The sequence below is a fragment of the Pogoniulus pusillus genome, chromosome 8, assembly GCF_015220805.1.
Source record: "Pogoniulus pusillus isolate bPogPus1 chromosome 8, bPogPus1.pri, whole genome shotgun sequence".
Taxonomy (NCBI): domain Eukaryota; kingdom Metazoa; phylum Chordata; class Aves; order Piciformes; family Lybiidae; genus Pogoniulus; species Pogoniulus pusillus.
In genome coordinates, this window is record NC_087271.1 from 40,169,119 (window position 1) to 40,196,948 (window position 27,830).

At 49.5% G+C, this 27,830-nt stretch overlaps 1 protein-coding gene across 10 annotated transcripts in view; it reads right to left on the bottom strand.

Annotated features, from left to right (window-relative positions):
- Positions 1-27,018, bottom strand: part of ACBD6 (acyl-CoA binding domain containing 6) — a 97,633-nt gene extending 70,615 nt beyond the window's left edge. For 3 of the 10 annotated variants that reach the window (XM_064148174.1, XM_064148173.1, XM_064148178.1), the window contains exons 1-3: positions 26,797-27,018; positions 18,863-18,927; positions 18,003-18,099 (exon numbers count right to left, since the gene is read on the bottom strand). In XM_064148174.1, coding sequence (XP_064004244.1) covers positions 18,003-18,099; positions 18,863-18,927; positions 26,797-26,994 — 360 coding nt within the window. In that variant the 5' untranslated portion in view covers positions 26,995-27,018. The remainder of the gene's footprint in view (positions 1-18,002; positions 18,100-18,862; positions 18,928-26,796) is intronic. The other 7 variants (XM_064148180.1, XM_064148182.1, XM_064148175.1 and 4 more) reach the window with 5 other exon arrangements.
- Positions 27,019-27,830: the final 812 nt, after the last annotated feature.

Below are 27,830 nucleotides of genomic sequence, written 5' to 3' on the forward strand. Positions count from 1 at the left end.
CCTCTGACACCATCTGCACAAGCAGCTCCTGGCACAGCTGGCAGCTCGTGGCTTGGACAGAGTCACTCTGGAATGGGTCAAGAACTGGCTGGAGGGCTGGGCACAAAGAGTGGTGGTGAATGGTGCCACATCCAGCTGGCACCAGTGGTGTGCCCCAAAGATCAGTGCTGGGCCCAGTGCTGTTCAACATCTTTACTGATGATCTGAACCAGGAGATTGAGTCCAGCATCACTCAGTTTGCAGATGACACCAAGCTAGGAACAGCTGTGCAGCTGTCGGGAGGGCAGGAGAGCCCTGCAGAGGGACCTGGCCAGGCTGGATGGGTGGGCAGAGGCCAATGGGATGAGACTGAACAAGGCCAAGGGCAGGGTTCTGCACTTTGGCCACAACAACCCCAAGCAGCACTACAGGCTGGGGACAGAGGGGCTGAGAGGGACCTGGGGGTGCTGGTAGAGAGGATCTGAAGAGGAGGCAGCAGTGCCCAGGTGGGCAGCAGAGCCAATGGCATCCTGGGCTGGCCCAGGAGCAGTGTGGCCAGCAGGACAAGGGAGGTTCTTCTGCCCCTGTGCTCAGCACTGCTCAGGACACCCCTTGAGTGCTGTGTCCAGTTCTGGGCTCCTCCATTGCAGAGAGATGTTGAGGTGCTGGAAGGTGTCCAGAGAAGGGCAGCAAGGCTGGTGAGGGGCCTGGAGCACAGCCCTGTGAGGAGAGGCTGAGGGAGCTGGGGGTGTGCAGCCTGCAGCAGAGGAGGCTCAGGGCAGACCTCATTGCTCTCCACAGCTGCCTGCAGGGAGGCTGTAGCAGAGTAGGGTTGGGCTCTTCTGCCAGGCACCCAGCAACAGAAGAAGGGGACAGAGTCTCAAGCTGTGGCAGGGGAGGTCTTAGCTGGAGGTTAGGAGGAAGTTGTTGGCAGAGAGAGTGATTGACATTGGAATGGGCTGCCCAGGGAGGTGGAGGAGTGGCTGTCCCTGGAGGTGTTGAAGCCAAGCCTGGCTGGGGCACTTAGTGCCATGGTCTGGTTGCTTGGCCAGGGCGAGCTTGGAGGTTTCTTCCAACCTGCTTGATTCTATGCCAGTATTTGGGGTGCAACTGAGAGTCCCAGGCTATCAAATCTGGGGGAGCTGCAAGCGCTGGATGTTCACAGAGGTCTGCTTGGCAGGAGAAACCTGAGCTAACTCCCATCTCCTCACACCACACTGGCAACGTGTTCAGCAGCTTCAGTACTGGCTGCCGTGACAGGACAGACCATGCCCTGTAACCCCATCAGGCTCATGCAAAGGTACAAGCAAGCCCCTGAAGTGTGCTGAGTGAGCTATAATTAAGCAGGTATAGTGCTGGGTGACAAACCTGACAGAAGACACTGCAGAGTTAACCCAGCAGTAAACCTGAAGGCTTGCTTTGCTGGCCACTCTGCTCCCTTAATGCTCTGGATTAACATTGCAGGACACAATTAGAGAGTGAAGATTAGTAGGGAGGCAACAAGAAAATGTAAACTCTCCTAAAGTTTCACACACTTGTCCTCCTCCTCTGCCTCTGAGCCAGGGCCTGGCCATCCCCCCGGGAAGGGAACTTGGGCAGACACTAATTGTATTTGACAGCAGCAATTACACGCAAGGCTGGAGATTAGAAGCTCGTTAATTGTGTGTGCCATAATTGCTGCCGTCTCCTCCTTCACTGGCTAAGGCCAGTGCCAGGAGAGCACTCTCCACCCCAAGTGCAGGTGGTCCAAGGATGAGAGCCCTTGGCCAGGGAGATGCCTCCTCTCCCCCAGCACCGCGGGAGGCTCTTGACCCCGTAACAATGAGGAAGGGTCGCCCTAATGAAGCATGAAATGAGGACAAACAATGTCCTCTGCCAAAGGTATTTTCCACCTGTATCCTCCTGACTCTTCAGATCAGCTGAACTTTATGCTACCTGCAGTGGGAGGGAAGGCAAATATTAATCCTTCAGAGGTGATGCTACTAAAGGAAAAATGATTTATCTAACAACATTTAAAACCCTCCCTTCCCTACCAGAATGTACGAGCTCAGCATTTCTCACCACTCTTCACAGAGCAGCAGGGACCAGTTACATCCAAACAGGCTAAAAGCAGAGCCCAGCTGAGGGCAGCTTCCCTGCTAGACTCTGCTGCAAAGCCACCTCTCCTGAAGGGCTGCTGCTGTCCCCTCCGCAGCAGCAAGTATTAATGGCTGTCATAAACAGGCCATTTCAATATTCCTCTCTCAACAATCCTTCTTGGCTCCCAGCACAGCCCGGCCAGAGCCTGCACATGACTCAGCACCTGGAGCCTTTTCAAGAGACCACTGAGGAGCTGCACAACTTGAGCAAGCTGCCCTATTAAAAAAAGAGCACTGTGCTCTGCAGGGTGAGGTGGGGTTGGGGGATTCAGTGGTTGGCTTTACATATTGCAGGGGTAGCTTGCTTAATCTGCCATTAATAGCTACATTAGTTAAAAAATATATATCATATTAAAAAAGAGTTTTCTGGGTCCTTTAAGCCTCACTGCAGAATTTGCTCTTGGAAACACAAACCCAAAACCACAAATCTAAGACAAGGAAAATATTTTCTAGATTACATTAAAGAAAACACAAACAAACATGCTATAATTAATGTCATAGTTACAGAGTGCTGGGATCAAAACCAAGGCCTTGCAGATTACTCATTTAACCTACAACGAGTTAATTAACAGCTGCACCATAATCACAGTTGGAAATTAGTAGTAAAGACAGCCAGGGGAAGGGAAATAAAACATGAAATGCTTAAGATAATTTGGAGCTGGTGTGGTGCTTGCTGGGTAGCTGTGATTTCATGACTCACTGTGTATGTGTGAACAAATGCATGGCATGAAACAACATCCTCTAGCAAAACCCTAACGCGGAGTCTTCCAACAGCTCTCCACTTGTGGAGCAAGTTCTGCTCTGTAATAGAAACGCAGACGTGGATGTGGCCAACACGAGAGCAGCAACAGCTCTCCTTCCTACAGCCCCTTCTCCTGGACTGGCAGTGTCTGCAGGCCACAGGGGAAGCCAATGGCCTGTGTGCAGCCTCGCTGCGTGCAGCAGCTTGCAGAAATCAGGAGCCTGCACGAGGGGAACACTGGGTCCTGGAAGCAATCAGTCACTTCTGCCACACCACCCACACAAAAATCCACAAAAGCCCAGGCAGAGGGGACCCAGCTAGAGGCACCAGCATCTCCTGTGCTACAAGTCCTGGCTCCTGCCAATCTCAGACAAGACACTCATTTACACAGACTGACACAGATGTTTGTAGGAATACATTCCAAGCCACAATGGAAACACTGAAAGGCTACACAGCTTGGGATGGAACACAGAATCACAGAATCAGTCAGGGTTGGAAGGGACCACAAGGATCTGCCAGTTCCAACCCCTCTGCCATGCCCAGGGACACCCTACCCTAGAGCAGCCTGCCCACAGCCTCAGCCAGCCTGGCCTCAAACACCTCCAGCCACAGGGCCTCAACCTCCTCCCTGGGCAACCCATTCCAGCCTCTCACCACTCTCATGCTCAACAATTTCCTCCTCACAGCCAGCTTGAACCTACCCACCTCCAGCTTTGCTCCATTCCCCCCAGTCCTGACACTCCCTCACAGCCTCAAAAGTCCCTGCTCAGCCTTTTTGTAGCCTCCTTCAGATCCTGGCAGGCCACAAGAAGGTGACCTGGGAGCCTCCTCTGCTCCAGCCTGCACAGCCCCAACTCTTTCAGTCTGTCCTCACAGCAGAGTGAGTGGTCCTGCTCTGGACACTCTCCAACATCTCCACAGCCCTCTTGGCCCAGGGGCTCCAGAGCTGGATGCAGTACTCCAGCTGGGATCTCAGCAGAGCACAGCAGAGGGGCAGAATCACCTCCCTGACCCTGCTGGCCACATTTCTGCTGCTGCAGCCCAGGCTCTGCTTGGCTTTCTGGGCTTCAAGTGCACACTGCTGGCTCCTGTTGAGATTCCTGTCCACCAGCATCCCCAAGTGCCTCTCCACAGGGCTGCTCTCCAGCCACTCACTGCCTAGCCTGGATTTGTGCTTGGCATTGCCCTGACCCAGCTGCAGGAGGCAACCCTAACTTCTGAGAAATAAAGGAAAGTCAGCAGCCCCCACCCCTAGCCTGCCTGCTGACATATTTGTCCTGGAGTAGCACTGGGCTAGACACACCACAGCTGCTGCAGATGCCAACCTCCCCATTCCCAAAGGGAATCAGCCCCAGGGCTGCTTGACCAGCACCAATGAAACTGGTTTCCTCTAACAGGTCTGGCCTGTGAAGGCAGCTGTCCAGAGAAGGGCCACAAAAATGACTAGAGGACAGATGAGGTGAGGGAAGGCTCAGGGCAGACCTTAGTACCATGAACCAGTGCACACAGGGTGGCTACCAGGAGGATGGAGAATCCCTTTGTACAAGGAGTCCTGTGGGAAAGACAAGGGGCAATGGGCAGAAGGTACTGCTGGGGAGATTCTGATTGCTCTGCAGAAGAAAACGTTTCACCATGAGAACAGTTAAGACCCAGGGGAAGCAGTGGATGCCCCTGTGCTGGGCAGTTTGAGGCTCAGCTGGACAGGGTGCTGGGCCACCTCATTTCAACTACACCATCACCTGGGAAGGTTGGACCAGATGATCCTTGGGGTCCCTTCCAACCTGGCATTCTGTGATCATGACCTCTGCTGACAGAGAACTGGCAAATAAATAGATCTCCACTGGTCCCTGTTCCCCACAGGCTAGGGCAAGGGAAGGATGGGAGTATCTCATCAGAAACAGGAGGTTTCTGAAGCTATGGTGTAGCCCTCAGCCAGAAGGATGCAGCAGGACCTGGAGGCAGCTGCCTGCTGAACACCTTTCAGCGCTGTGCACTGATGCTGTGCCTGAGCCTCCTTCTGCCTTCCTGTGGGTTGGTTCAGCTCAAAATCCTTCTATAGCATGCTCCAGAGACATTCCAGGAGTGCCACGTTTTCTTACAATAGGAGCACTTTGGTACAGCAGTAGTAGACAATACTGCTCTTTTAGAGGGTAGCTCTTTTTCCACTCTAAGAGACAAACTGCATTTAGGAGACATTAAGCAATGTGTTAGCTGACATCCAAACAAAATCTTAATCTCCAGTAATTACACTCATTACCTCCTTGATGCTTGAAGCAAAGAGCAAGCTGAACAGAACTGCTTAACCTTTTTCCAACAGGAAAAGCTGTATTTTCACTAAAGAAACAGCTTAATGATGTCGTAGCTTATGTTATACACAAACCAATTACAGCTCTTTTCTCCTATCCCAAAGTCTCTGCTATTTTTAATTAACACATTCCCTCTTAAATCAGCCTCTCCATAGCTAAGGGAAGCAGCAGGGCACACTGGTTCTTCCCGTGTCTGAATACCACCAGACTCCACATCTAAAAATCAAGGCATCAGACACTCCACAGCAAACTAAACCCATCATTTCTATCCATGTTCCTGGTAACAGCCTCTGAGGCAGCAAGCTGAAAGTTCTGCAACAGCTTTGATTGCTTTGAAAAAACAAAACCGTGGTTTTTTGTTTAGAGGTTGCACCCTTCCCCATTTAAAACAGACAAGCTGCCTGCACAGCCTAGCGAGCTGCTGGCCCAAGCAGGAGCAAGCATTTGATAAGAGCCTACCAGGAGCTCCCAAATGCGCTGCAAAAGAAGTCAAAGTCCACCTCATGGCACAAGCAGAGGGGACTGTCCGTGCTCCTCCCACCCACACTCACCACCTCACTTTGCTCTCCAGGGTGGTGGTCATTCAGGCTATTCCAGGGTTGTGGGCACCCCAGGAAAATACTGGGTTCTAGAGATGTCAAGGAGGTTCCACACTGCTTGGAAAGTGACCTGGCCAGCAGGAAGCTGCTGAGCAGAGACAGCACCTCTTACCTTCCCCTTGCAACTTCCTATTTGGTCTTCCTCTGCTTCTAAATCTCCTGTTACATCAGGCTGACCTTCAGCCAGCTCTGCTTGCTAACACAAGCCCCCATCTATGTCTCACTGCCCACTTACCTCCTCTGTCTCTACAGCCTCTGAGAGCATCCTGCTCAGTTCAACACCTCTCTGCCAGCCCATGCTGCAACCTCCCTGGAACCCAGATTTGTAGTGTTGCCCAGTGCTACCAAGAGCTTCATTCTCCAACCTTTTTTAGCCAGAGGAGTTTCAGTACACAAACAAAAAAAAAAATCTTTCAGGCAAGTTTTGATTGCTGCTGGAGTCCCTTCTCATACCACAACATTGCTCTTCCCTCCTTGCAGCCTCACACAACTGCTCATAACAACAAGCTTTTCAGCACCTTTGTTAGCCACGTTTTTGTTGCTGGGAAGAAGCAGCCAAAGGCTGCAAACTGCACACAGCATTTAAAGCCACCTCAAGACAGAAATGGCAGAGGGCAGCACTTGGTTGCAGCTCGGTCACTTTAATTTGTGATCTGATCTCTTAAACTCAACCTTGCCCTCTCCATTTAAGTCAAGATCTTTAGAACTCCCTGGAATTACCAGAACCTATCCATTTTCTGTCAACAGCCACAGCAGCAACAACCTTCAGCAGAGGGACTGTCAGCAAGTTAAACCTGATCTGGTGGTCCTTCCAACACAGAGATGCTTTCTCAGCTAGGAGAGCACTTGCTCAAGCGAAGTCTGCAGATCCCAGAGCTTAGAAGTGTTCCATGCCTCCAGTCCCAGAGCTGCAGGACCACAGAATAACCAGGAGCTGTGGGACTGTTTCCTGTGTCCTAGAGACCCAGAGCAAAGCCTGTCGTTTCTGGGCATCTACTAAGGGGGAAGGAAAAAGAAAACTACTAAGGACTGTGTAACAAAGGCAGCTCCTAAGGACTGTATAACTTCCTCTGCATCATGTAAAGTACCTTGTCCCACTCTTGCCATCTTGTCACCACTGAATGCCAGTAGTTTGATACAGATGTTTAAATACATTTGATTTTTATTCCCCCACTTGCCTCTGGTATATCTGGCTAGCACAGAGTACTTCATCTACCAGCAAGCCAGGAATCACGATGCTGGGATTCCACACACATTACTATGCTGCAGCAGCACACTCAGCATCAGCTACATCTCAAATTATCCTTCCAAATAGATTCCAGATAGCTCAAGATGCTTTCCTGAATTAGTGCAAGATGATGGAAACTGATTCACTAACGTATTCAAAAGGAAAAATATTTTGTCTTTGCTCAACTGTTTAACCAAAATCACTGCACTGGTAGCCAAAAAAAACCCAAACAATTATGAGGCACTCCAATTTCTTGCTTGAAATTCCAGAGAACAACTCCTGCTGCATTCAAGTCACTGCGAAAGAACATGTTATGCTGCCCACAGCATGCTAACAATGCAGTACACCAGCACTGCTGGAAAAATATGGGCTAGCATGGTTACAAGCAGAAGTTAGCCCTTGCAGGGCCAGTAAGATTGTATATTTAACACACACTGTGTTTTCAGCAAGCCCAGACAGCTTAAAAAGAGGGAGAGAGAAGAGGTATAAATTCTTGGCACCACAATTCTTTACTCAGAAGCAGCTTAGGAAGGTAGAAAGGTGAGCAACCTCCGTGCAGGATCCCAGTGTAGCCTTCCCTACAGGAGTGTTTGCATTGCTGCTCTGCTTTCTAAACTTCAGCCTTTGTAAAATAAGAGGCTTGCAGCTTGGCCCCGTTGTATTTCAATCAATCGCTGGAGCGAGGCTTGCGATGCCGTAAATAAAAGCAGCCGAGCCCATAAATTTCTGCGGAGATGTAAAATCAAAGAGAACAACCCAACAGGCTCCCAGGGGGAGGGAGCCTGACACATATTCCAGCTGTTTATATTTCTGCTAGGAGACACTTGTTCTTTTTAACTTTTTCACTTCTGCACAGCTTGGCATAGCCACAATCCCCAAAGAGCTGAAAAGCTCACTCCAGAGCTGGCATTTTGTTTTGTGCTCTGCCATGAAAATGCAGCTGAGTAAGGGCAAAAGCCCTGCAATTTATCAAGCCTGTCCACGGGCAAAATCTCAGACCACCACAGCTGACAGCCCTACCAGCACAGCACCCCAGTGAGTATGCTTGCTAGAGCCACTTACTAGAACAAAGAAAGTGTCCTCAGGACATCTCTGACAACTCCATCCTCAGGCCACGGGTTCGTGGCAAGCAATTGCCGGCTCCGATCTACACTGTCATCATCGGGAAGTTACACACAGCCTTTTACTCATCTGCTCCTTCCCTGAAACAACAGCCAAGGGATGGGAGTATCATCCTCACAGCACTGAGCGAGGGCTTCTGCAGCCGATGAGCCTGTGCTGCTTTCAAAAGCAGCAAGTAGAAAGAGGAAGCCGAATTTGATTTGCTGCTCAGAGCATAACAGCCCATACAACAAAGCAGGTCAGCAACGTGCTTGGCGTGCCAGAGCTGGGCTACCTTGCATGGAATAAAACTGATGAACAGCTCCATGTGAAAGACAAGGACAGAAAGGTAGCAAATAACCCCTGGACAGCTTTGTTTATGAGCAGGACCCGTATCGAGTACTTAAAGCACGAGCACACTTTCCTTACAAGAAGGCAAGGTGAAGCAGAGGATGCAGCATTATCCACCTTTAGTGCAGAAGAACTGGGAAGTTTAATTCACGGTTGGTAGTGTGTTATTTTACTGTCTTGCACAACAGGAACAAGGAAACAACCCCTTGTACTGCCTTACACAAAAGGAACGTGAAAACAACCCCTTGCTAGTTAGAAAAACTGGTTCTGAAGGTATGTTCCAAAAGCAAAACACTCAAGGCCTATATGTGCAGCTAAGAAACTGTCATTTCCCCAGCTTGGATAACATAAGGTGGCTTACTCTGTAATCTTGCAGGCATGAGTAAGCTGTACAAAAACTGGGAGCTGCAGAGATTACTCCTCCCTACAGGAAGGCTGCATCCACCTCTATGTCTACTTGCATAGAGGAAACTGCCCCTCGCACAGCTGGCAGAAAAAGGCAGGGCAGAAGAATCTCTCAGTGTGTTGAGATCTAATCCCTCTAAAGACATCCACTAAACTACCACGTGCTGCAAAAAACCCCAAACAACCCAATCTGCAGTCTGCCTAAACCCAGAGAACGCTGCACTGCTAACAAGTCGGGGGGGAACAAATCTTTTCGTTGTGTTCTTAATCTCTGGTGCTTGAATATTCATTGATACAAGTAACACCATACAGAGATACACAGCACATGCAGGCTCCTTGGCTTGTTTGGGGTTTGGAGGGTAATTTTTGTGGTTGGGTTTATTTTGTTTGCAAACATGAAATCCACTAAAGGTGTGAACAGACACACGAGGATCTAGCCAAACCCAGAAAGGAATGGGAGAAGCAGAGAGCAAAGACAGTGGCAGCGTTTGCTCAGGGGAAGCCAGCAGGTCCCTCTCCCAGCGCGCTGCATTAGCACAGCACAGAGAGGCAAGCTCGAAGGAGCGCAACCGTAGCTCCATTAGTCCTTACTTCACACGATGCAATTAAATTGCTTTTGTACTACAAAAGAAATAAAGTTTTGGACCTTGCAGTATAGAGGCATAAATGGAGCCATTTACCCAAACTACCTGCACAGCAGTTTGTGAACACACTGCTGCTGGGGACAGGCGGAGATCCAAACCACTCTTCTCCCTTCCTGCTCTTCCCATCCCCCTTGTAATCCTGCCCACCTCACTCTGCTGTTCTCTCCCAACCCAAATGGTGGCTGCTGGGACAGATTATCAAGGGAGACATCTGTCTGACAGACAAAACAAGAAAACACGATGGGTGCGCTCATTTTGTTCACAGTATTTCTGGCAATAGCTTTGTCTGCAAAAATGCCATCTCCTTACCAAGAAATCTGCAGGTTTCAGCCTGAAACCAGAGTCTGGTTTACCATTCACTACTGTAATCCTTACAAACTGACCAAACAGAAAACCTGTAAACTGCAAAAGAGTAAAGCTCTTTGCTCCAGGCCTGAGCAGGCCACGTTTGAGCAATGAATCCATCTGTTGGACAAAAAAAAACCCCAACATAAAAAGCTGAGGTCTGGATTTCCAAATGCCTGTGTTAACATCACTGGCTAGACACTTTGTATTTGGGTCTCCAAGCTGCCTTGGAGATCCTACTTAACTACAAGAGGCTCATCAATTTAAATCGATGGTTAAAATACTTCAGTCTCCCCTGGTGTACCTTACAAAAAGCACACACACAGACTCAGCTCCTCTGCAGAGCTGGAACTTCTTGCTCCTGGTTTTCACTCTGTTCTCCAACTGCAAATTCTCTTTTCCACATCCCAGTTTCAACTTGCTTGCTGGATTTAAACCGTGACAGTGAAGGGTTATTTCAGCAGGGAGCAGGGAGGATGGAGCCCAGGCTTGAGCACGGGGTAGCTGGGCAGCCACCTTATCAAATATTGCCCCCTGCAGTACTGCTGCAACAACATCCACTGGCCGCTGGACAAATTCATTTGCTTTAGTCCTGCAGGTTCTCCAGCTTACTGGACCCTGCAGCAATCATACTTTTGCTATTCTATTCACTCTGCAGTTTGTTTCCTTTTTTCATGAGTCTATCTGCTCTCCAGGGATTCTCTGCAGCTCCCTCACCAACACAGCAGCAGAGGTACTTTATTTCTATACACTACCTGGTCCAGAGCAGAGAGAAATAAATGCTCCTCTATTCAAACAAGGTACAGGACAACAGTTGAAACAAAACCCCACAACACCAACCACAGGGAGCTTTCTCCCCTGTAAACACCAGCACTGGAATGTCAAACCTTTAAGAGCTTCAAAATGTGTTTGGTCAGTGTCTGTTTTCTTTGAACTTGAGCTCTCTTCCTGCTTCCCCTGAGAGACATCCCTCTGCTCTTCAGACTCCTCATATGCAAATTCCCTTCTTGCACAGCAGAAATCTTACTCAGCGAAGCCAAACAATTTAAAATGCCAATTTATCCTTTTTTTTTAAATGCAGAAACAGAAAATCATTAAGTCTCCCTGGGAGTTTCAGCAGACAAAGCAAAGAGAAAGAAGATCTCTAAGTGTTTGATGCCACTGAAGTTAGCAGCACTGACAAGCTGTTGAGGCTGGAACTGGTAAATCTGCAACGTAAGAAATAGGAAAAGGAAATATTTAGAATCAAGAGATGCCAGGACTGCAATCAGCAAATGGAAGGCTAAAACTGATGAGCAGATCTGGATGCTTTTAAAAATTATTTATTTTGCCTGTTCAAGCTGTGCCATGTCACTGTCTCATTACAAGGAACAATCGATAGCAGCTCCAAAGCGCTTCACTGCAGCGTTGTGTGCACACCTCCGCCCAGCGCCCGCAACAGCCAAACAGGCGGGTACGGTGCTGCGCAGCACAGGAGGTGCTGCCCTGCTCCTGCCTCAGCATAGCCAGTGCCCAAAAGCACCACTTCCCATGCCACGCTGAGCTTTGAAAACTCTGGATGCTTAAAGGCCAGTGAGGATTTGGGATGTTAAGCACATGACAGAGATTAGAACTTCGAAGCATGTCGGGGAATGGAAATAGAGTCACTGACTCAAGTCATAGAATGGTCTGAGCTGGAAGGGACCTCCAAAGGTCATCCAGTCCAAGCCCCTCTGCAACAAGCAGAGGCACCCTCAACTAGATTAGGTTGCCCAGAGCCCTGCTGAGCCTCACCTTGAATATCTCCAGGAATGGGGTCCCAACCACTTCTCTGGGCAACCTGTTCCAATGCTCCCCTACCCTCATGGTAAAGAGCTTAATACTCAACCTGCTCCTAACATCCAGTCTAAACCTGCTCTTCTCTAGTTTGAAGCCATTGCCTCTTGTCCTACCACTACAGGCCTTCATAAACAGTCTCCCTCCAGCTTTCTTGTAGGCCCACTTCAGGTACTGGAAGGCTGCCATTAGGTCTCCCTAGAGCCTCCTCTTCTCCAGGCTGAACAACCCCAGCTCCCTCAGCCTGTCTGTCTCTGTAGGAGAGGTGCTCCAAACCCCTGATCATTTTCATGGCCCTCCTCTGGACCTGCTCAATCAGGTCCAAGTCCCTTCTATATCGAGGGCTCCAGAGATGGATGCAGTACTCCAGGTGAGGTCTCACCAGAGCAAAGAGCAGAGTCCTAGAAGTGCCCAGCACGTATACAAGAACAAAAGTGTTGCATGAAGATGCAGGACAAGCAGCCTGTGAAGGTGAATCTCTGTAAATCACCAAACCCAATGCTGAGGCTACAGGACATGGCCAAGGCAGTGGTCATGCAGAGCTACCACCTGAAAGGGGTAAGACCACACATAGGCAACAAGCTGCAGGTGGCTGGCAGGGAGAGTAGGAGAACACCACTGCCAACCTCACACATGCAGCAGCAAGAGCTACTGAAAGCAGCGTGTCATTTGCTGCCAGTAAAGCAGGAAGACAACAGGTGACTGTACGAGAAGTGAAGCAGCCAGGACACACAGACCTCTCCAAGGGAACCAAAGCAGTGAGAGGTGCTGACGGCACAGACCGTTTCTGTTTGAGAAGAGAGAACGCAGGAGAACTGCTCCATAAATTATTCTCTGCTCTGGAGGAAGAGTGAATAGACTCAAAGGACAGGTGATGTCTCTGAAATATGCAAATGGAGCTGAGCTGGCCCAAGCAATTACCTTTCCACTGCCTGGAACTTCAGACTGAAAGGAATGACTCACAAGAAAGAACAAGAAACAAAAGATGGGCTAAAGGTAGAAGATGATGAAGGAAGACTGCATCAAGAGAGAATGGACACAAGCATGGGAAAATACAGCCCTGACCGCCTACTAAACAGCTGTTGCTGGGAGAAGGAACAAAACACCTTAAGACCCATGCCAACACAGGAAGATCCAAGAGCATGGCATCCAGAGAAGCAATTGTGATTGCTGACTCTAGACTGCTTCACTCAAGATAAACAGGGTAAGGAGATTCCTGCAGCTTGGTGAATGTAAATGGATCTCACCTCAGTGTCCTTTAAGTTAGCTGCTGCTGTCAAGATTTCCAAGACAGAAAGATAATGAAAGTGCACACAGTATGATCACCTCTAGCCAGGTTTTAGGCAAAGCTCTGAAAGAGGATTAGGCATGACTATCAGACAACCTGCCAGCAGGTAAAGAATAAACTAAATGCACTGGAAATAGCCATAGAGATAAGCCAGTGGATGTGTCTCTACTGTCCAAAGTGACACAGCAGCCTCATGGAGCAGAGAACAGCTGTGCCACCACCTGTCCATGTTCAGTTGTCTCTTCAAACAGTGTGGGTACACCAAACCCCAGACAGGATTAGGAAGCAGGAGGTCAGCTTTCGACTGCTTCTGCACACAAATTCAAGGTACTCCTACTGCATCAGAATGTTTTACTTTGGGCTTTCCCCCTCCATCTAAACCAAGCAATGATTACTAAATCATGGCTGTTGTAGTCTGACGCTGAAAATGGACTAACATAGAGACTGCAAGGTCAATATGAAAAAATGAATCAATGAAGAATCAGGGAAGAGGAATGAAGAAGTGGCTCTATCTGGAGTGCATAAGAAATGCTGCTAGTTCTGTTCTGTTTATTGAGGGAAATACTGACAGTCTGAAAGCTGCAGTACAGCAGCAGATCTGCTGGGGAAGGAGGGAACCCATGGCAAAGGTTTTATATATTTAGTATTAAAGGATCAAGACATTAAACCCCCTTTGCAAATACATGAAACAGGAGATTGAGGAGCACCTCTCCTGTGAGGACAGACTGAAAGAGTTGGGGCTGTGCAGGCTGGAGAAGAGGAGGCTCCCAGGATCTGAAGGGGGCTACAAAAAAGCTGGGGAGGGACTTCTGAGGCTGTCAGGGAGTGCCAGGACCGGGGGGAATGGAGCAAAGCTGGAGGTGGGGAGAGTGAGAGTGGAGGTGAGGAGGAAGTTGTTGAGCCTGAGAGTGGTGAGAGGCTGGAATGGGTTGCCCAGGGAGGTGGTTGAGGCCCCATGGCTGGAGGTGTTTGAGGCCAGGCTGGCTGAGGCTGTGGGCAGCCTGCTCTAGGGTAGGGTGTCCCTGGGCATGGCAGGGGGTTGGAACTGGCAGATCCTTGTTGTCCCTTCCAACCCTGACTGATTGTACGATTTAAGGTAACAAGCAAGAACAACTTTTAGGGATGAGATGAAGTAACAAAGGGAAATACTGAGTAGATAAAACCGAGAAAGCTTTATAAAAGTGAAATTCGTTAAGCTGCACGAGTGAGGAATTCAACACCCTGGTACTGCAATTACTCTTCACAGGTCATAATGACCTGAAAGCTGAACTTTTCAAATGTGCACCAAGCACTTCATACTGCCCCGAACCAAACACCAGGAGTACTTCATTCATGCTCTACTGAACACAAGGAAAATGCAAAGGAACCAAGCAGATAAGCATGTAAAGGAGACACGGTGATAGTGAGGAAGCATCTTGTAATGTACCCACAGATCTTTTCTATAAATCCAATTTGAGATTTGAAGACTAAAGTAGCTGCTTTATCTCTGTCCCCTGACACACGCATCTCTATCATTTCCAAGAGCAGAGCTCCCTCTCGTGGCTCCAGAACGGGGAAAGGAAGAAAAATAAGTACAGAGCAACATGAGAGATCAGAGAGGACTCCCAATGGCATTCAGGTCACATAAAAGTGGAACTAAAGGAAGAACTTATTTTAATAGCAAGCTTTGAATTACACCCTCTGCTAATTTAACTTTGTCTGCTAGGCTTTTCTGCATCTGAGCATCTTCACAGAACCATTTGGTTGGAAGAGGCCTTTGAGATCATCAAATCCAACCATTAATACAGCATTAATAAGTCCACCATGCCCCTCAGCACCGCATCTACGCTGATGTGGGTACACACCATCCCTGGAGGTGCTCAAGAAAAGATTGGATGAGGCACTTAGTGCTATGGTCTGGTTGATTGGATAGGGCTGGGTGCTAGGTTGGACTGGATGAGCTTGGAGGTCTCTTCCAACCTGCTTGATTCTATGATACACTGCTTTTAAATCCCTCCAGGGATAGAAACTCCACTACTGTTCTGGGCAGCCTGTTCCAGGGCTTGACAGTACTTTTGGGGAAGAAATGGTTCCTAATCTCCAATCAAAACTTCCTCTGGCACAACTTGAGGCTGTTTTCTCTTATTGTTTCCACTTTGATGTACACAATAACCCTTCAATATAAAGCATTTGCTTCTCTTAACAAGTTTCTGCTCCAAGACAGGCAGGGCACATGAGGAATAAAGTCACCATAAAACATGTGGCAACTGCAGCAATGCAGGTACCATAAACCAGATAATACACTATGGATTTTCCTCAGCATTATAGCTCAGTGCAGAGACCACATAGATGAAAAAATCCCAAAGCACTGTCTTCCAAAAGCCAAGACACAGATGCACAGCTACAACAGTGAGAGGAGGACATCTGCTGAAAGACTACAACAAAAGCTTCTGAAGAAAGAAAAATCACATTTCCTTATACTGCACTGACAACTCAGCCCTGACATTGCCACAGAAACTTCTCTTCAAGCTCCAGCACTGCTCTGCTCCTGCAAGCCTACGCTTGATTCCATCAACTATTCCTCAGATGAAGTACTGTGTCCACCTCTGGAGCTCTTAATATAGGAAAGACATAGACCTGATGGAGCGAGTCCAGAGGAGGGCCACAAAACTGGTCAGAGGGTTGGAACACCTCTCCTACAAACAGCCTGGAAAAGGGGAGGCTGTAGGAAGACCTAACAGTGGCTTTCCAGTACCTGAAGGGGCCTACTAGATGACTGGAGAGATTGTTTACAAAGGCCTGTGGTGATAGGATGAGGGGCAATGGCTTCAAACTAGAGAAGAGTAGATTCAGGTTGGGTATTAAGCACAAGTTCTTTACCATGAAGGTGGTGGAAAAGTAAAACAGGTTGCCGAGGGAGATACTTGGGGCCCCATCCCTGGAGATATTCAGGGTGAGGCTCAACAGGGCTCTGGGCAATCTGATCTACTGCAGAAGTGGCTGGACTAGATGGCCTTTGGAGGTCCCTTCCAACCCAATCCACTCCATGATTCAAAAAGGGAAGAAGTGGCACGTTAATGAGCAAACACACTGATGCAACAGCAACACTCGGCAGAGTCTAATTCCTGCCTCAGCAGGTTAAGCTTATGCAAGGACAGCAGTGGGAAGAAACATGCTCAGATGCATTTGTTCTTCACCTGAGGAGAAGAGGGGAGCAGTGGTGCTGCAAACCATACTTTGTTTGCTGTATGGCTTCTTTGAAATAGAGACATTTTAAAAGCAACAAGTGTTGCACCTCCATAGCTGACAGCTTTGTAACCTGCAGGTCACACCTGTGACAATGAGGATTTATTTGAGGCAAGAAAGTGAAGGCAATACCCAAAGCTAAGCCTGCCACCACACAGGACAAGTCTTTGTGAACAGAAGCTCTACTCTCAAACATTCAGGAAGGTGTTGGATGCTTTGGGGTTGGTGTTTTTTTCATTGCTTAATGAACACCCAGATGCTTCACTTGCCACTGAAGGACATTTTCTGCACTCAGGAACCTACATGGACTCTTGATTTTGTTAATAGATGAGAATTTTAGATTGGACAAGAACCAGCACAGCCTGCAGCTAGCTTTTGCTAACTGTGCTGCACAGCACAGATTCAAGCAGGTTGGCAGAGACTTCCAAACTCATCCAGTCCAACCTAGCACCCAGCCCTGGCCAACCAACCAGACCATGGCACTAAGTGCCTCAGCCAGGCTTGGCTTCAACACCTCCAGGCACAGCGACTCCACCACCTCCCTGGGCAGCCCATTCCAATGCCAATCACTTTCTCTGCCAACAACTTCCTCCTAACACCCAGCCTAGACCTCCCCTGGCACAACTTGAGACTCTGTCCCCTTGTTCTGTTGCTGGTTGCCTGGCAGCAGAGCCCAACCCCACCTGGCTACCGCCTCTCCAAGTAGTTGTAGACAGCAATGAGGTCATAGAATCAACCAGGTTGGAAGAGACCTCCAAGCTCATCCAGTCCAACCTAGCACCCAGCCCTGGCCTAGCAACCAGACCATGGCACTAAGTGCCTCATCCAGGCTTTTTCTGAACACCCCCAGGGATGGTGACTCCACCACCTCCCTGGGCAACTGCTAACTGCTCCACACAGCATAGAAAACTCTCTTCCCCAAGGGCGTTAGAAAAGGCTTCCTCTAAATCACCACATTTCCTTGCTGCAAAAGCAGGACCAACGCCACAAAACATGACCTAGTGAAGAAAAAACAATTACTCTGAAGTCTCCAGGACAGCATCAGAAGACAAGAAGGAACCAAATTCTTCACTCATAGGCTTGTGCTCACACAAGGTTTTGCTTTCAAAGTGCAGGCCCAGAGAAAGAGCCAATTTGTACCGCAGAGAGGAATTACTATGCTTTCAGCATTTTGCTCTCAGTGAAACCTCCAACCACAGGCAGTGCTTTTTCTAACGAGCAACCCTCTCATAAACTCCACAACCCCCAGTCTATAAACAGGGAGAGATCCTTAAATATTCAATCAAGTAATAAACCTGCTGGATGAAAGACAGATTAATTAAACTGACAGCAGAGTCTCCTGGTAACACACACACAGGACTCACAAATCCACTTGTTATGTTGGACTGCCTCATCATAATCAGATTGGGTAATTTGCTGCATCGAAACACAAAGGAAACATTTTTAGAATTGATCATTCATTTTATGTCACTTTCTTAGAGATTGCTTTGTATTGATCAACATTTAAACTGCAGTTGAAAAGAGAAGGATGAGGAAAGGATAAAAAGTATCTTTACATGCTAAATACAGCATGAACCAATAAAGCAAAATAAATTAGATCACTGCAGCCAAACCAGTCCTGTGCATGTGCTTGCAGGAATGAGGATGATTATGAATGACAGAGATGGTCCTTCGTGTTTCAGCCATAACAAAAGGAGAGCTACAAAAATTAATTTAGACTTTAATCTGGTCAAAATGAAGTTTGCCATGCAGCAATTAGAGCCTGTGCAAAGCTGAACCGTTGTCAGCTTTACAAACACTGGTTTGCTCTCTAAGCAGTATTTTCACGTTTCCTACCTGTGGATTCCAACTGGGGTCCAGTTTTTTCACTGTAGCAACATACTCCTGCATAGCCTGATGAGGGCTGACATCTCCCAGGGCTTTCCAAGCTTCCCTAGAAGAGAGAGCAAAACATCAGTGAGCCACCCGGAGCCAGCACCATGTTATCACAGAGTCATCTGCGGAACACAGTGAGCAGATTCACCTAAATACTTTCAGGGGCTGCAAAGTCATCTTTCATTTGGTGTGAAATGGCCATGAATAGCCACTGTCAGTGCAGCACTCCACTCTTAAAGGATCTTTCAAGGGAACCTGATCCAAGCTAGAACACAGTTTGTGTTTCACAGAGTAAAGCTCTTTGTAAAGCTGTAGCTGTTTCCACAACATTTTTGTTGCATGGAGGCTAATTCTGGATGAACAGGGAACATATAAGGGTCTGGTATTTCATGTCTGCATACAATCATAGAATCAACCAGGCTGGAAGAGACTTCCTAGCTCATCCAGTCCAACCTAGCACCCAGCCCTATCCAATCAACCAGACCATGGCACTATGTGCCCCAGCCAGGCTTTGCTTCAACACCTCCAGGGACGGTGACTCCACCTCCCTGGGCAGCCCATTCCAATGCCAATCTCTCTCTCTGGCATGAACCTCCTCCTCACATCCAGTCTATACCTCCCCTGGCACAACCTGAGACACTCTGCCCTTGCTCTGTCACTGGTTGCTTTGCATCAGGCAAAGCAGCTAACATTTCCCTATGAAGCAAAGGATTTTACAGCCAGTTCAGTGCCTCTTGGTACATAATCTATCAACAGACAAGACATGATAGAGTAAAACTCAGAGCCCAAATTTGCTAGGAATGAGAAGGAGTTCCTCTTACCATTTCTGCTTCCCCTCAAAATCAAAGAAGCCTGGCTTGGGAGTGTTACAGGTTCCAAACTTCACCTGAAAAACAAAAACCCAAACAAACTGAATTTCCTTCTGTAAGAACTAAGCAAAAGGAATGAGACTTGCAGGAGGAACTGCTAGGCCCTGGCAGGTCTGGGGTAATTTTGCTCCTGTGCCAGAGGAATGGTGTTTGAAGGAAAGGACTGGCACAGCTCACCCTTTAGTTCTCTTGCATTCCCTAGCACCTTTGCATCCCTGTGTTTCCTTTGCATGATGCAGGGGAAGCAGTTTTGCTCCACAGCACATGTCTTTTGCATGCCTTACCCAACAAGGAAAGGCAGCAAGTGACTTCTCACTCCATGTTACGTTTATTACCCAGCCAAACGCCTCGTCCTCCACCAGTGTCAGAAAAATTCTGTTGATTAGGGTTTCTACAGAGAAGATTATTCATTAAGGCTGAAAGTCACCTGCTTCCACACAAAGCTCAAGCCAACAGACCCTGCTTAATTGTTTTCAAGGTCTTGTGGAAGGCAAGGGGACAAACTCCGAGGAAAGGAATGCCATCCAGCTTCTGAATCTGCTCCGAGGCACCTGACGGCATAGGAAGCACTGTGTGACACAGAAGTCGAGGCCTGAGTGCCAGAGGTGAACCAGGCAACCCGAAGCAAGCCAGAAATTCAACTGTGAGGGGAGAAACAAGAAACTCAAGGAAGCAAGGGAGTCAGCCAGAACTGGGAGATAGATATATGGAAAAAACTCTTCTAGCCAGTGGAAAATGGACTTGGTGGCAGTGGGATTCGGGCAGTTTTCCACAGGGTGGTGTAGAGATGGGACCAAGCCAAAGTCCCAGCTCTCACTGCAGGGAAGTCCTGCAGCCATCGCTCTTCTCTAAGCTCGTGCACAAGGAAGGAGACCACAGAGGACTGGAAGAGGCACAACCACCTTCCTGCCACCAGGCCAGTGCTGACAACTGCCTCCAGAACAGAGCAATTAGCAGATGGAGATTTGATTAGCAGACATATTTTCTTGAAGTCAGCTCAGAAAAAGACATGAGTGAATGTGCCTTGGTCTGTGTCTGGAAGAACCAGCTCAAGACCCAGCAGATGTGGCTGTTAGCAGTGCCACTCTCTCACAGAAAAGGAAGCCCCTTGCACATCAGTCTCACTGGTAAAATGCATCTCACTGAAATGACAATACCATTGTCACAGGGAATGAACTTGGACAAGACATGGTTGGGGCTTTCCACTTCTCTATTAACAAGAGTGCTATACAACTCACACAGATGATGGATGGAAGACTGCAGAAGCCAGGGCAGGACCACAGCTCCAAACACAACAGCCCCTGGGAAGCAGTCACCACAGCACATTCTGTAACACAGGGCACAGCACAGTGCAAAGAAAGCTCAGCATGGACACAGGCATGTTCTGCAGGTGGTCAAATGCTAGTGGATGAACAAGGCTGGGAGAATGACCAGAGGAGTAGAAGACGTGCCAGATGAAGAAAGGCTGAGAGAACTGGGTTTGTTCAGCCTGGAGAAGAGAAGGCTCAGGGGAGATCTTATTTCCATGGACCAGTACTGAAAGGCTACACAGTTTGGGATGAAATATGAAGCTGGAAAGCTGAAGGCAACCCTAACTTCTGAGAAATAAAGGAAAGTCAGCAGCCCCCACCCCTAGCCTGCCTGCTGACATATTTGTCCTGGAGTAACACTGGGCCAGACACACCACAGCTGCTGCAGGTGCCAACCTCCTCATTCCCAAAGGGAATCAGCCCCAGGGCTGCTTGACCAGCACCAATGAAACTGGTTTCCTCTAACAGGTCTGGCCTGTGAAGGCAGCTGTCCAGAGAAGGGCCACAAAAATGACTAGAGGACAGATGAGGTGAGGGAAGGCTCAGGGCAGACCTTAGTACCATGAACCAGTGCACACAGGGTGGCTACCAGGAGGATGGAGAATCCCTTTGTACAAGGAGTCCTGTGGGAAAGACAAGGGGCAATGGGCAGAAGGTACTGCTGGGGAGATTCTGATTGCTCTGCAGAAGAAAACGTTTCACCATGAGAACAGCTAAGACCCAGGGGAAGCAGTGGATGCCCCTGTGCTGGGCAGTTTGAGGCTCAGCTGGACAGGGTGCTGGGCCACCTCATTTCAACTACACCATCACCTGGGAAGGTTGGACCAGATGATCCTTGGGGTCCCTTCCAACCTGGCATTTTGTCATTCTGTGTGATTTTGTTAGCCAAGCAAAACTAAACTGCATTCCATCAAATGCTCTATGAAATATGCTCAAGTGTTCAGGCAGGTGAAGTGCTTAAATCAAGGAACAATTCTTCACCTTAACGGGGGGGGATCTTATGCTCAGGATGGAATCATTAATCAAGCTCTAAAGAGAGCATGCCCATAGTGAGAGATATTTATTAGTTACACTATGTTTTCATTTAAAGAGTTAGAGGACACAAGTGGCTGTAACTGAAATTAATTTTCTGTACATCTGACTGTCTCCCAGCAAGCAATTCACTCAAATGAGAACATTCCAGCTGGCCTTTAGAACAACATATTGCAGTTCATGGGGAAGCAGCCGAGAGGGCCAGCAACAGTTAAGGCCCATAAATCAGTCACAGTTCACATCATGTAAACATTTTCTCCTGTGCTCAGGTGCTGGATTGGATCTCTTGTTTTAAAAAGTAAGAGACATACAGAAGTAAAATGCAAATTCATCACCTGAATGGAAAGTGCCTGCTCAGCAATTCTTTAGTTCAATATCTACCCTGCAAAAATTGGCCAGGGTGGATTAAAAAAATAGAGTTAAAATGTTTTAATATTAATTTTCCACTGCCATCATCAAAACACAGCAGCAGCTTCCTGCCTTTAGATTTGGCATTCAAAGGCTGTTCTAGCATAGGAAAAAGGCTGTTAGTAACATTGATAGTAATACAAATCAAGGAACAGTAGTTAAATTTCATCCATCAAGGGGGTGGGGGGGGAAAGTGCACTTCTGGCCTCTCTGCTCTTTTAAGATATATTAAAAAGGCTCACAGTGGAAATCAGAAAATAAAGGGTTTGGCCTCCCTCTTTTGGCTGCACAACTACATCAGGCATCACAAACCAACCAGGAATCTAACACTGGGGGAAGCTGTGCCTCAGAGCTGAGGCAGGGGGCCTTTGGCCAGTGCAAATTCATGGCAAGTGCTTGGCAGGGGGGGCAGGAATTTTGTGAAGGATTCTGCCATCCTGCTGCTTCCTTGAAGGGCCTCAAAAGCTGTTTTTCTCCCTAACCAGCAAAAAAGACAAGAGCCTGTATTAGCAATTCAAGTCAGAGTTTCTTGTTCTGCACCTACAAAATAATTACTGGTGGCCTCCAGGGGTCTGATTGGTCACTCGATGCTTTGCTCTCCTCATTCACAGTTCATCAGCTGCACTAAAAAAAGAAGACAGCCAGAATGCATGAAACACTTTCCCAGTATTGCTTCTGCATGCAGAGTTGCCTGCAGGCACATGAACTGCAGGAAGATGACCCAGGCAGCTCTAAATGGGAAGTGTCTGCAGACATCTCCATTAGTGGCCAAAATAGGAATTTAGAAACCTTGGATGAAGCCTTCACCTGAAAGTCAAAACATGCAGAGGAGTGCTCAGATGCACCAACATTTAACATCTCAGAGACTCACTAGCACTGCACACCATCCCCATGCAACTTCAGCTGCTGGCCCAGACTTCAAGAAACTTTGAGGTTCTCCTGACACTTTACTGCACAACTGATGCCCCTCTGCTTTGATGGTGATGGCAAAATGGCTCTTTGCCAGTCTTTCCACTAATATAGCAGGGAATTCCAGCCAAACATTCTTATCCAACAATAAATCTTCTAAGGTGAACCATATTTGCAGCCTTGCTGAGAGTAGCAAGAAGAACAAAATCCACTACCATGGATAGCAGAACTAAGCTCTAACCATACACAGGCCTGGTGAGATTAATTTCTCTGGTAAGACTGCAGTTCCTGCCTGCTCCTGCCTAGTCCTCTGCCACATTAACCTGCCCCAAGCCACTGGAAAGGCCTGGACTCAACTGACTGAAAACTGGGCATAAGGAAGACAGGCAAACATCCACCACAGAAGGCATGGGGTCCTAGTCCTGATGTACAGAGTGACACTAGTGACACCAAGTCAGCACCACTGCACTGCTCTGGCACAACAAGAAGCAGCAGGCAGAACCTACTGTGCTCAGGGCAGAGCTATGGCATCATGTTCAGCAATACCTGAAAGATGTCATACAAAGATGAGATCATGTTCCTGAGCACAGAGCCTAAGGCCCAAACACCAGCAGCACCGAGCTTCCATCCCGGCTGCGCTTCCCAGCACTTACTTTGGCACTGGCACATCCTCCTGGCAGAGCAGGCTTTTTTCAGTTTGAGCACGTCCACCAAGTTCTGGATTCCCTCCCCTCTCTGAATGATGACCACTACTACACTCTGAATCTCAATTTTTTGTACACTCAGCACAACAGGCAACCACTGTCTTCACCCCACCTCCACAGACAGACTCAAGGCACAGACAAGTGATTTCACAGAATCAGCCAGGGTGGAAGAGAGCTCCAAGCTCAGCCAGTCCAGCCTAGCACCCAGCCCTGGCCAAACAACCAGACCATGGCACATCCAGGCTTTGCTTCAACACCTCCAGGCACAGCAACTCCACCACCTCCCTGGGCAGCCCATTCCAATGCCAATCACTCTCTCTGTCAGAACTTCCTTCTCACATCCAGCCTAGACCTCCCCTGCCACAACTTCAGACTCTGTCCCCTTCTTCTGTTGCTGCTTGCCTGGAGCAGAGCCCAACCCCACCTGGCTACAGCCTCCCTTCAGGGAGCTGCAGGGAGCAATGAGCTCTGCCCTGAGCCTCCTCTGCTGCAGGCTGCACACCCCCAGCTCCCTCAGCCTCTCCTCACAGGGCTGTGCTCCAGGCCCCTCACCAGCCTTGCTGCCCTTCTCTGGACACATTCCAGTACCTCTACACCTCTCCTGAATTGCACAAAGCCACACAGAAAGGAAGGGAAGAAACAGAAGACTGGTTTCAGGCCAGAGCCCCACCAGCTAGCTGTTCCTTCTGCTCTGGGACAGTCAAACTCAGCAGCATCTTCTGAAAACCTCACTGGAGATGACAACTAAGCAATTCCCTTATTTTCAAGTCTCTGACACATAAACAAAATCAGAGAGAAAAGTAATAAAATCCTGAAACGGCCTCCAATAAAAGGTAATAAAGCCCCAGGAAAATGCCTATATACCCAAACAGTTTGAAATAAATAACACAGAGAATTGTAACAGAGAGCTCAGCTGCTGCTGTCACCTCTTTTATGACGGTGCTGTGTCTTAAATCAAAGCCTTTAGTGACATAAACCACTGAACTGAGGGAAGACAAGGATGCCAAATCAAGGGCATTGGACAGATCTGAGTCAGCACCTTTTGTGTGCCAGCAATACTACTGTCCACCAGAGTAATATATTAGCAGCCCATTATGCATACTGATAGGGCTGCTGTAATTAAATAGAGGAAGCTTGCGCCGAGCACCCTCGCGTTGATTTAGAGCACCAAACGCTGCTGAACTCAAGGCTGGCAGAGCACAGCCCCGCAGGAGCTGTGCTAGTGAAACTTCTCCCATCTCCAGGAGCAGCACTGCTCTCCTAGGCACTAGGTGACAGGGAGGGAACCTTTCCAGACAGCACTGGGCAGCCAAAAGGCAGGGAAACCCAAGGAGCCAAGCACAGCCTGAAAGTGAGGAGCACAAAGGCACTTGCTGTTGCACCCTGCTTGGCTAGGGACAAGAGGGACAGAGAAGAGGACAGAAGTGCCTCGCTCCCCTCAGCAGAGGGCAACTGGAAATCTCTGCTGACACAGTATTGATTACCAGCTTTTTCTCACTTGTACCAAAACTGTTGTCAAACAGCTTCTGATTTAAGTGATTTTTTTAATGTTAAACACCTTCTTGGTCCCACAGAGCTAACACCAGGAAACCCTCAGGGCTCTGTCGACAATCACAAGCTGATGTGCAGGCAATCCCTTTCAATTTCCACCTAAGAACAGTTACAAAGCATGCACAACAGAGTGGAAATAACAGGTGACTTGAAATAAATATACAGACAAAATACTGCAGAAGAGAAAAAAATAACCTTTTCTTTTCATCTCATCCTAGAAATGGTCTTGTTATTCATAGAATCATAGAATCAACCAGCTTGGAAGAGACCTCCAAGATCATCCAAGGCCAAACTAGCACCCAGCCCTGGCCAAACAACCAGACCATGGCACTAAGTGCATCAACCAGGCTTTGCTTGGCGAATCCACCACCTCCCTGGGCAGCCCATTCCAATGCCAATCACTCTCTCTGCCAACAACTTCCTCCTAACATCCAGCCTAGACCTCCCCTGCCACAACTTCTGACTCTGTTCCCTTCTTCTGTTGCTGCTTGCCTGGCAGCAGAGCCCAACTCCACCTGGCTACAGCCTCCCTTCAGGGAGCTGTAGCCAGCAATGAGCTCTGCCCTGAGCCTCCTCTTCTGCAGGCTGCACACCCCCAGCTCCCTCAGCCTTTGCAACAAACCTCCTGAGAATACAGACAAAATGCTACAGAAGAGAAAAAAATCAAATGTTTTCTTTTCATCTCATCCTAGGAAGGGTCCTGACAGTCTTAAAACTTCTAGTAGCTTTTTTTTTGCCTCTGCCCTCCTCATTCTTAAAAAAAATGGGAAAAGAAACCTGGAGACCTGTGTAAGCAGCAGAAAAACCTGCAAACAAAACCGTGTGTGTGACCAGTCTGCTTTTAACACGACCAGGGGTCCACAAAACACAACTGAGGAGGATAATGAAATACGGCATTTAGAAATGAATGCACTTCTTAAGTGGCAGAAACAGGACAGGAGTCTTCCATGTAGGAGGAAAACCACACTCAACTTCGACTAATAATCTAAGCAGGTGGAACTCAGTGTTGAAGTGAATGAAGTAGCTCTTGCCACATCTCTGAGTTGCATTTGTGCTTTCACTCTGGGGTGCTCAGGACTAGGAACCTGAACGGTCTGTTTCTCCAGGTGAGGTGGTTATTGCAGGCCTCTGTATCTTAAGTGGTGCTTCTGAGTTTGTTTTACACACCTTCTCCCATAGGAGCAGCAGGAGTCATACTGTGTATTGCTATCCTTCACCTTGTGTGGCCATGTCCCTCATGTGTGTGGTCACATTAAACTCCAGAGACTACGAAATGCACAGCTGGGCCACTACTGGAGATGCTGAGCGTCTCAAACGGGGAAGTGAGCACTGGCTGAGCCAAGCTACTCAGCAGGCTCTCGAACCTGTCCCGGTCACCTCATCTGCCAGCACACGCGGGGAGGCTGGCACACATAGGCAGCCCTACTGACCAGCCAAGCTGCTGCAGAAAGACTCAGCGGACATCCGCACAGGTCACCAGCGCTCCGGCGACCCACCCCAGCCCACAACACCGGCCAGACCCTTCGCACCGACCCCTGAGCTCGCCGCACTGCGCGGTCTGCCGGCGCCACGCCGACACCCGGGCTGCGGAGCTGAGCGGCGCACATGAGGCGTGCCCAGGCTGGGCAAGGGGCAGAGGTGAGGAACCGCGGCCAGGGCGATGAGTTTTGCAGGACTCCATCCTGCCAGACTGCCTACCCTCCCCCCAGCAGAGGCCAGCGGCACCGAACCCGGTGCTGGCCCGAAGCCTCTCCGCACCTCCTGGCACAGCTCTCCCCACGCAGCACCGACCCGTTCCGCGCAGCAGCCACGCAGGCCCTGGTGCGGTGGCCCCGGGCGAGCCTCGGGCCTGGCCACTTGGCCCCCGACCGGCCCAGCCCTGCCCCGCTCCCTCACCCGGGCCCCACACCCGGCTGCAACGAGGCGCTGCCCGCGGGGCCGCTCGGTGCGGGCCGCCCCTGTCCCGCCTCACCTGCTTGTAGCGGGCGTACAGGTAGAGCAGCTGCTCCTTGCTGGCGGCGGGCAGCAGCGCCGGCAGCCGCTGCGCTGCCTGCTCGAACAGCGCGGCCAGGTCGCGGTCCGCTGGCGGCGTCGTCGCCGCTTCCTCAGATGCCGAGCTCGCCTCGCTGCCGCTCCCGGCCGCGGCCGCCGCCAGCGGGGGCGACGCCATCGCGGCCCGCCGCCCGCCCCGGTCCGCCGCCAAAATAGTCCTCCACACGCCTCGGTGCTCGCGGCTGAGTCGCCGCCGGGAAACACGCACCGAGCCCGAGGATTCCGGGCCGGCGGCGGGTCCGGGGGCGCGTAGGGTCACTCAGTGACCTCCCAAAGTCGGTCAGCCTGGGCAGAGCCTCGGGCAACGCGCCGGGGGATGCTTCCAGGGATGCGGCAGCTACTGCCTCTCTGGACAGCCTGGGCTCACCACCCTTGGCGCCAAAACGGTTTTCTTTCTGTCTGCTGTAAATCTCCCTCCCTCTTTTAAAGCCACCATCGCGTGTCCTGTCACGACAGGCTCTGCTGAAAAGTCTGTCCCCAGCTCGCTTGCAGGTCTGTTTTAAGACTTGGAAGTGTGCAGTAAGGTCATTCCAGAGCCGCCTTTCCCCGCACTGAACGCTTCTCTCCTGTGTTGAGGGCTTCAGAGCTGGACCCAGCAGCGCTGGCGAGGTCTCAGCAGAGCGGAGGGGCAGAATGTCCTCTTCCCACCTGCCGCCCACGCTGCTGCGGATGCAGCCTGGGACATTGCTGGCTTATGGACTCATTGCTAGCTCATGTCCAGCTGTTCTTCCACCAGCACCCTCAAGTCCTTCTCTGCAGGGTTGCCCTCCACCCCCTGTTGAACCTCATGAGGACCACACGGGCCCACTTCTCAAGCTCGTCCAGGTCGCTCTGGACGGTATCTCGTCCCTCAGGCATGTCAGCTGCCCCCCTCAGCGCGGTGTCAGAGCGAACCTGCTGAGCGTGCCTCGCTCGCACTGCCTGTGCCACTGATGAAGATGTTAACCAGCACTG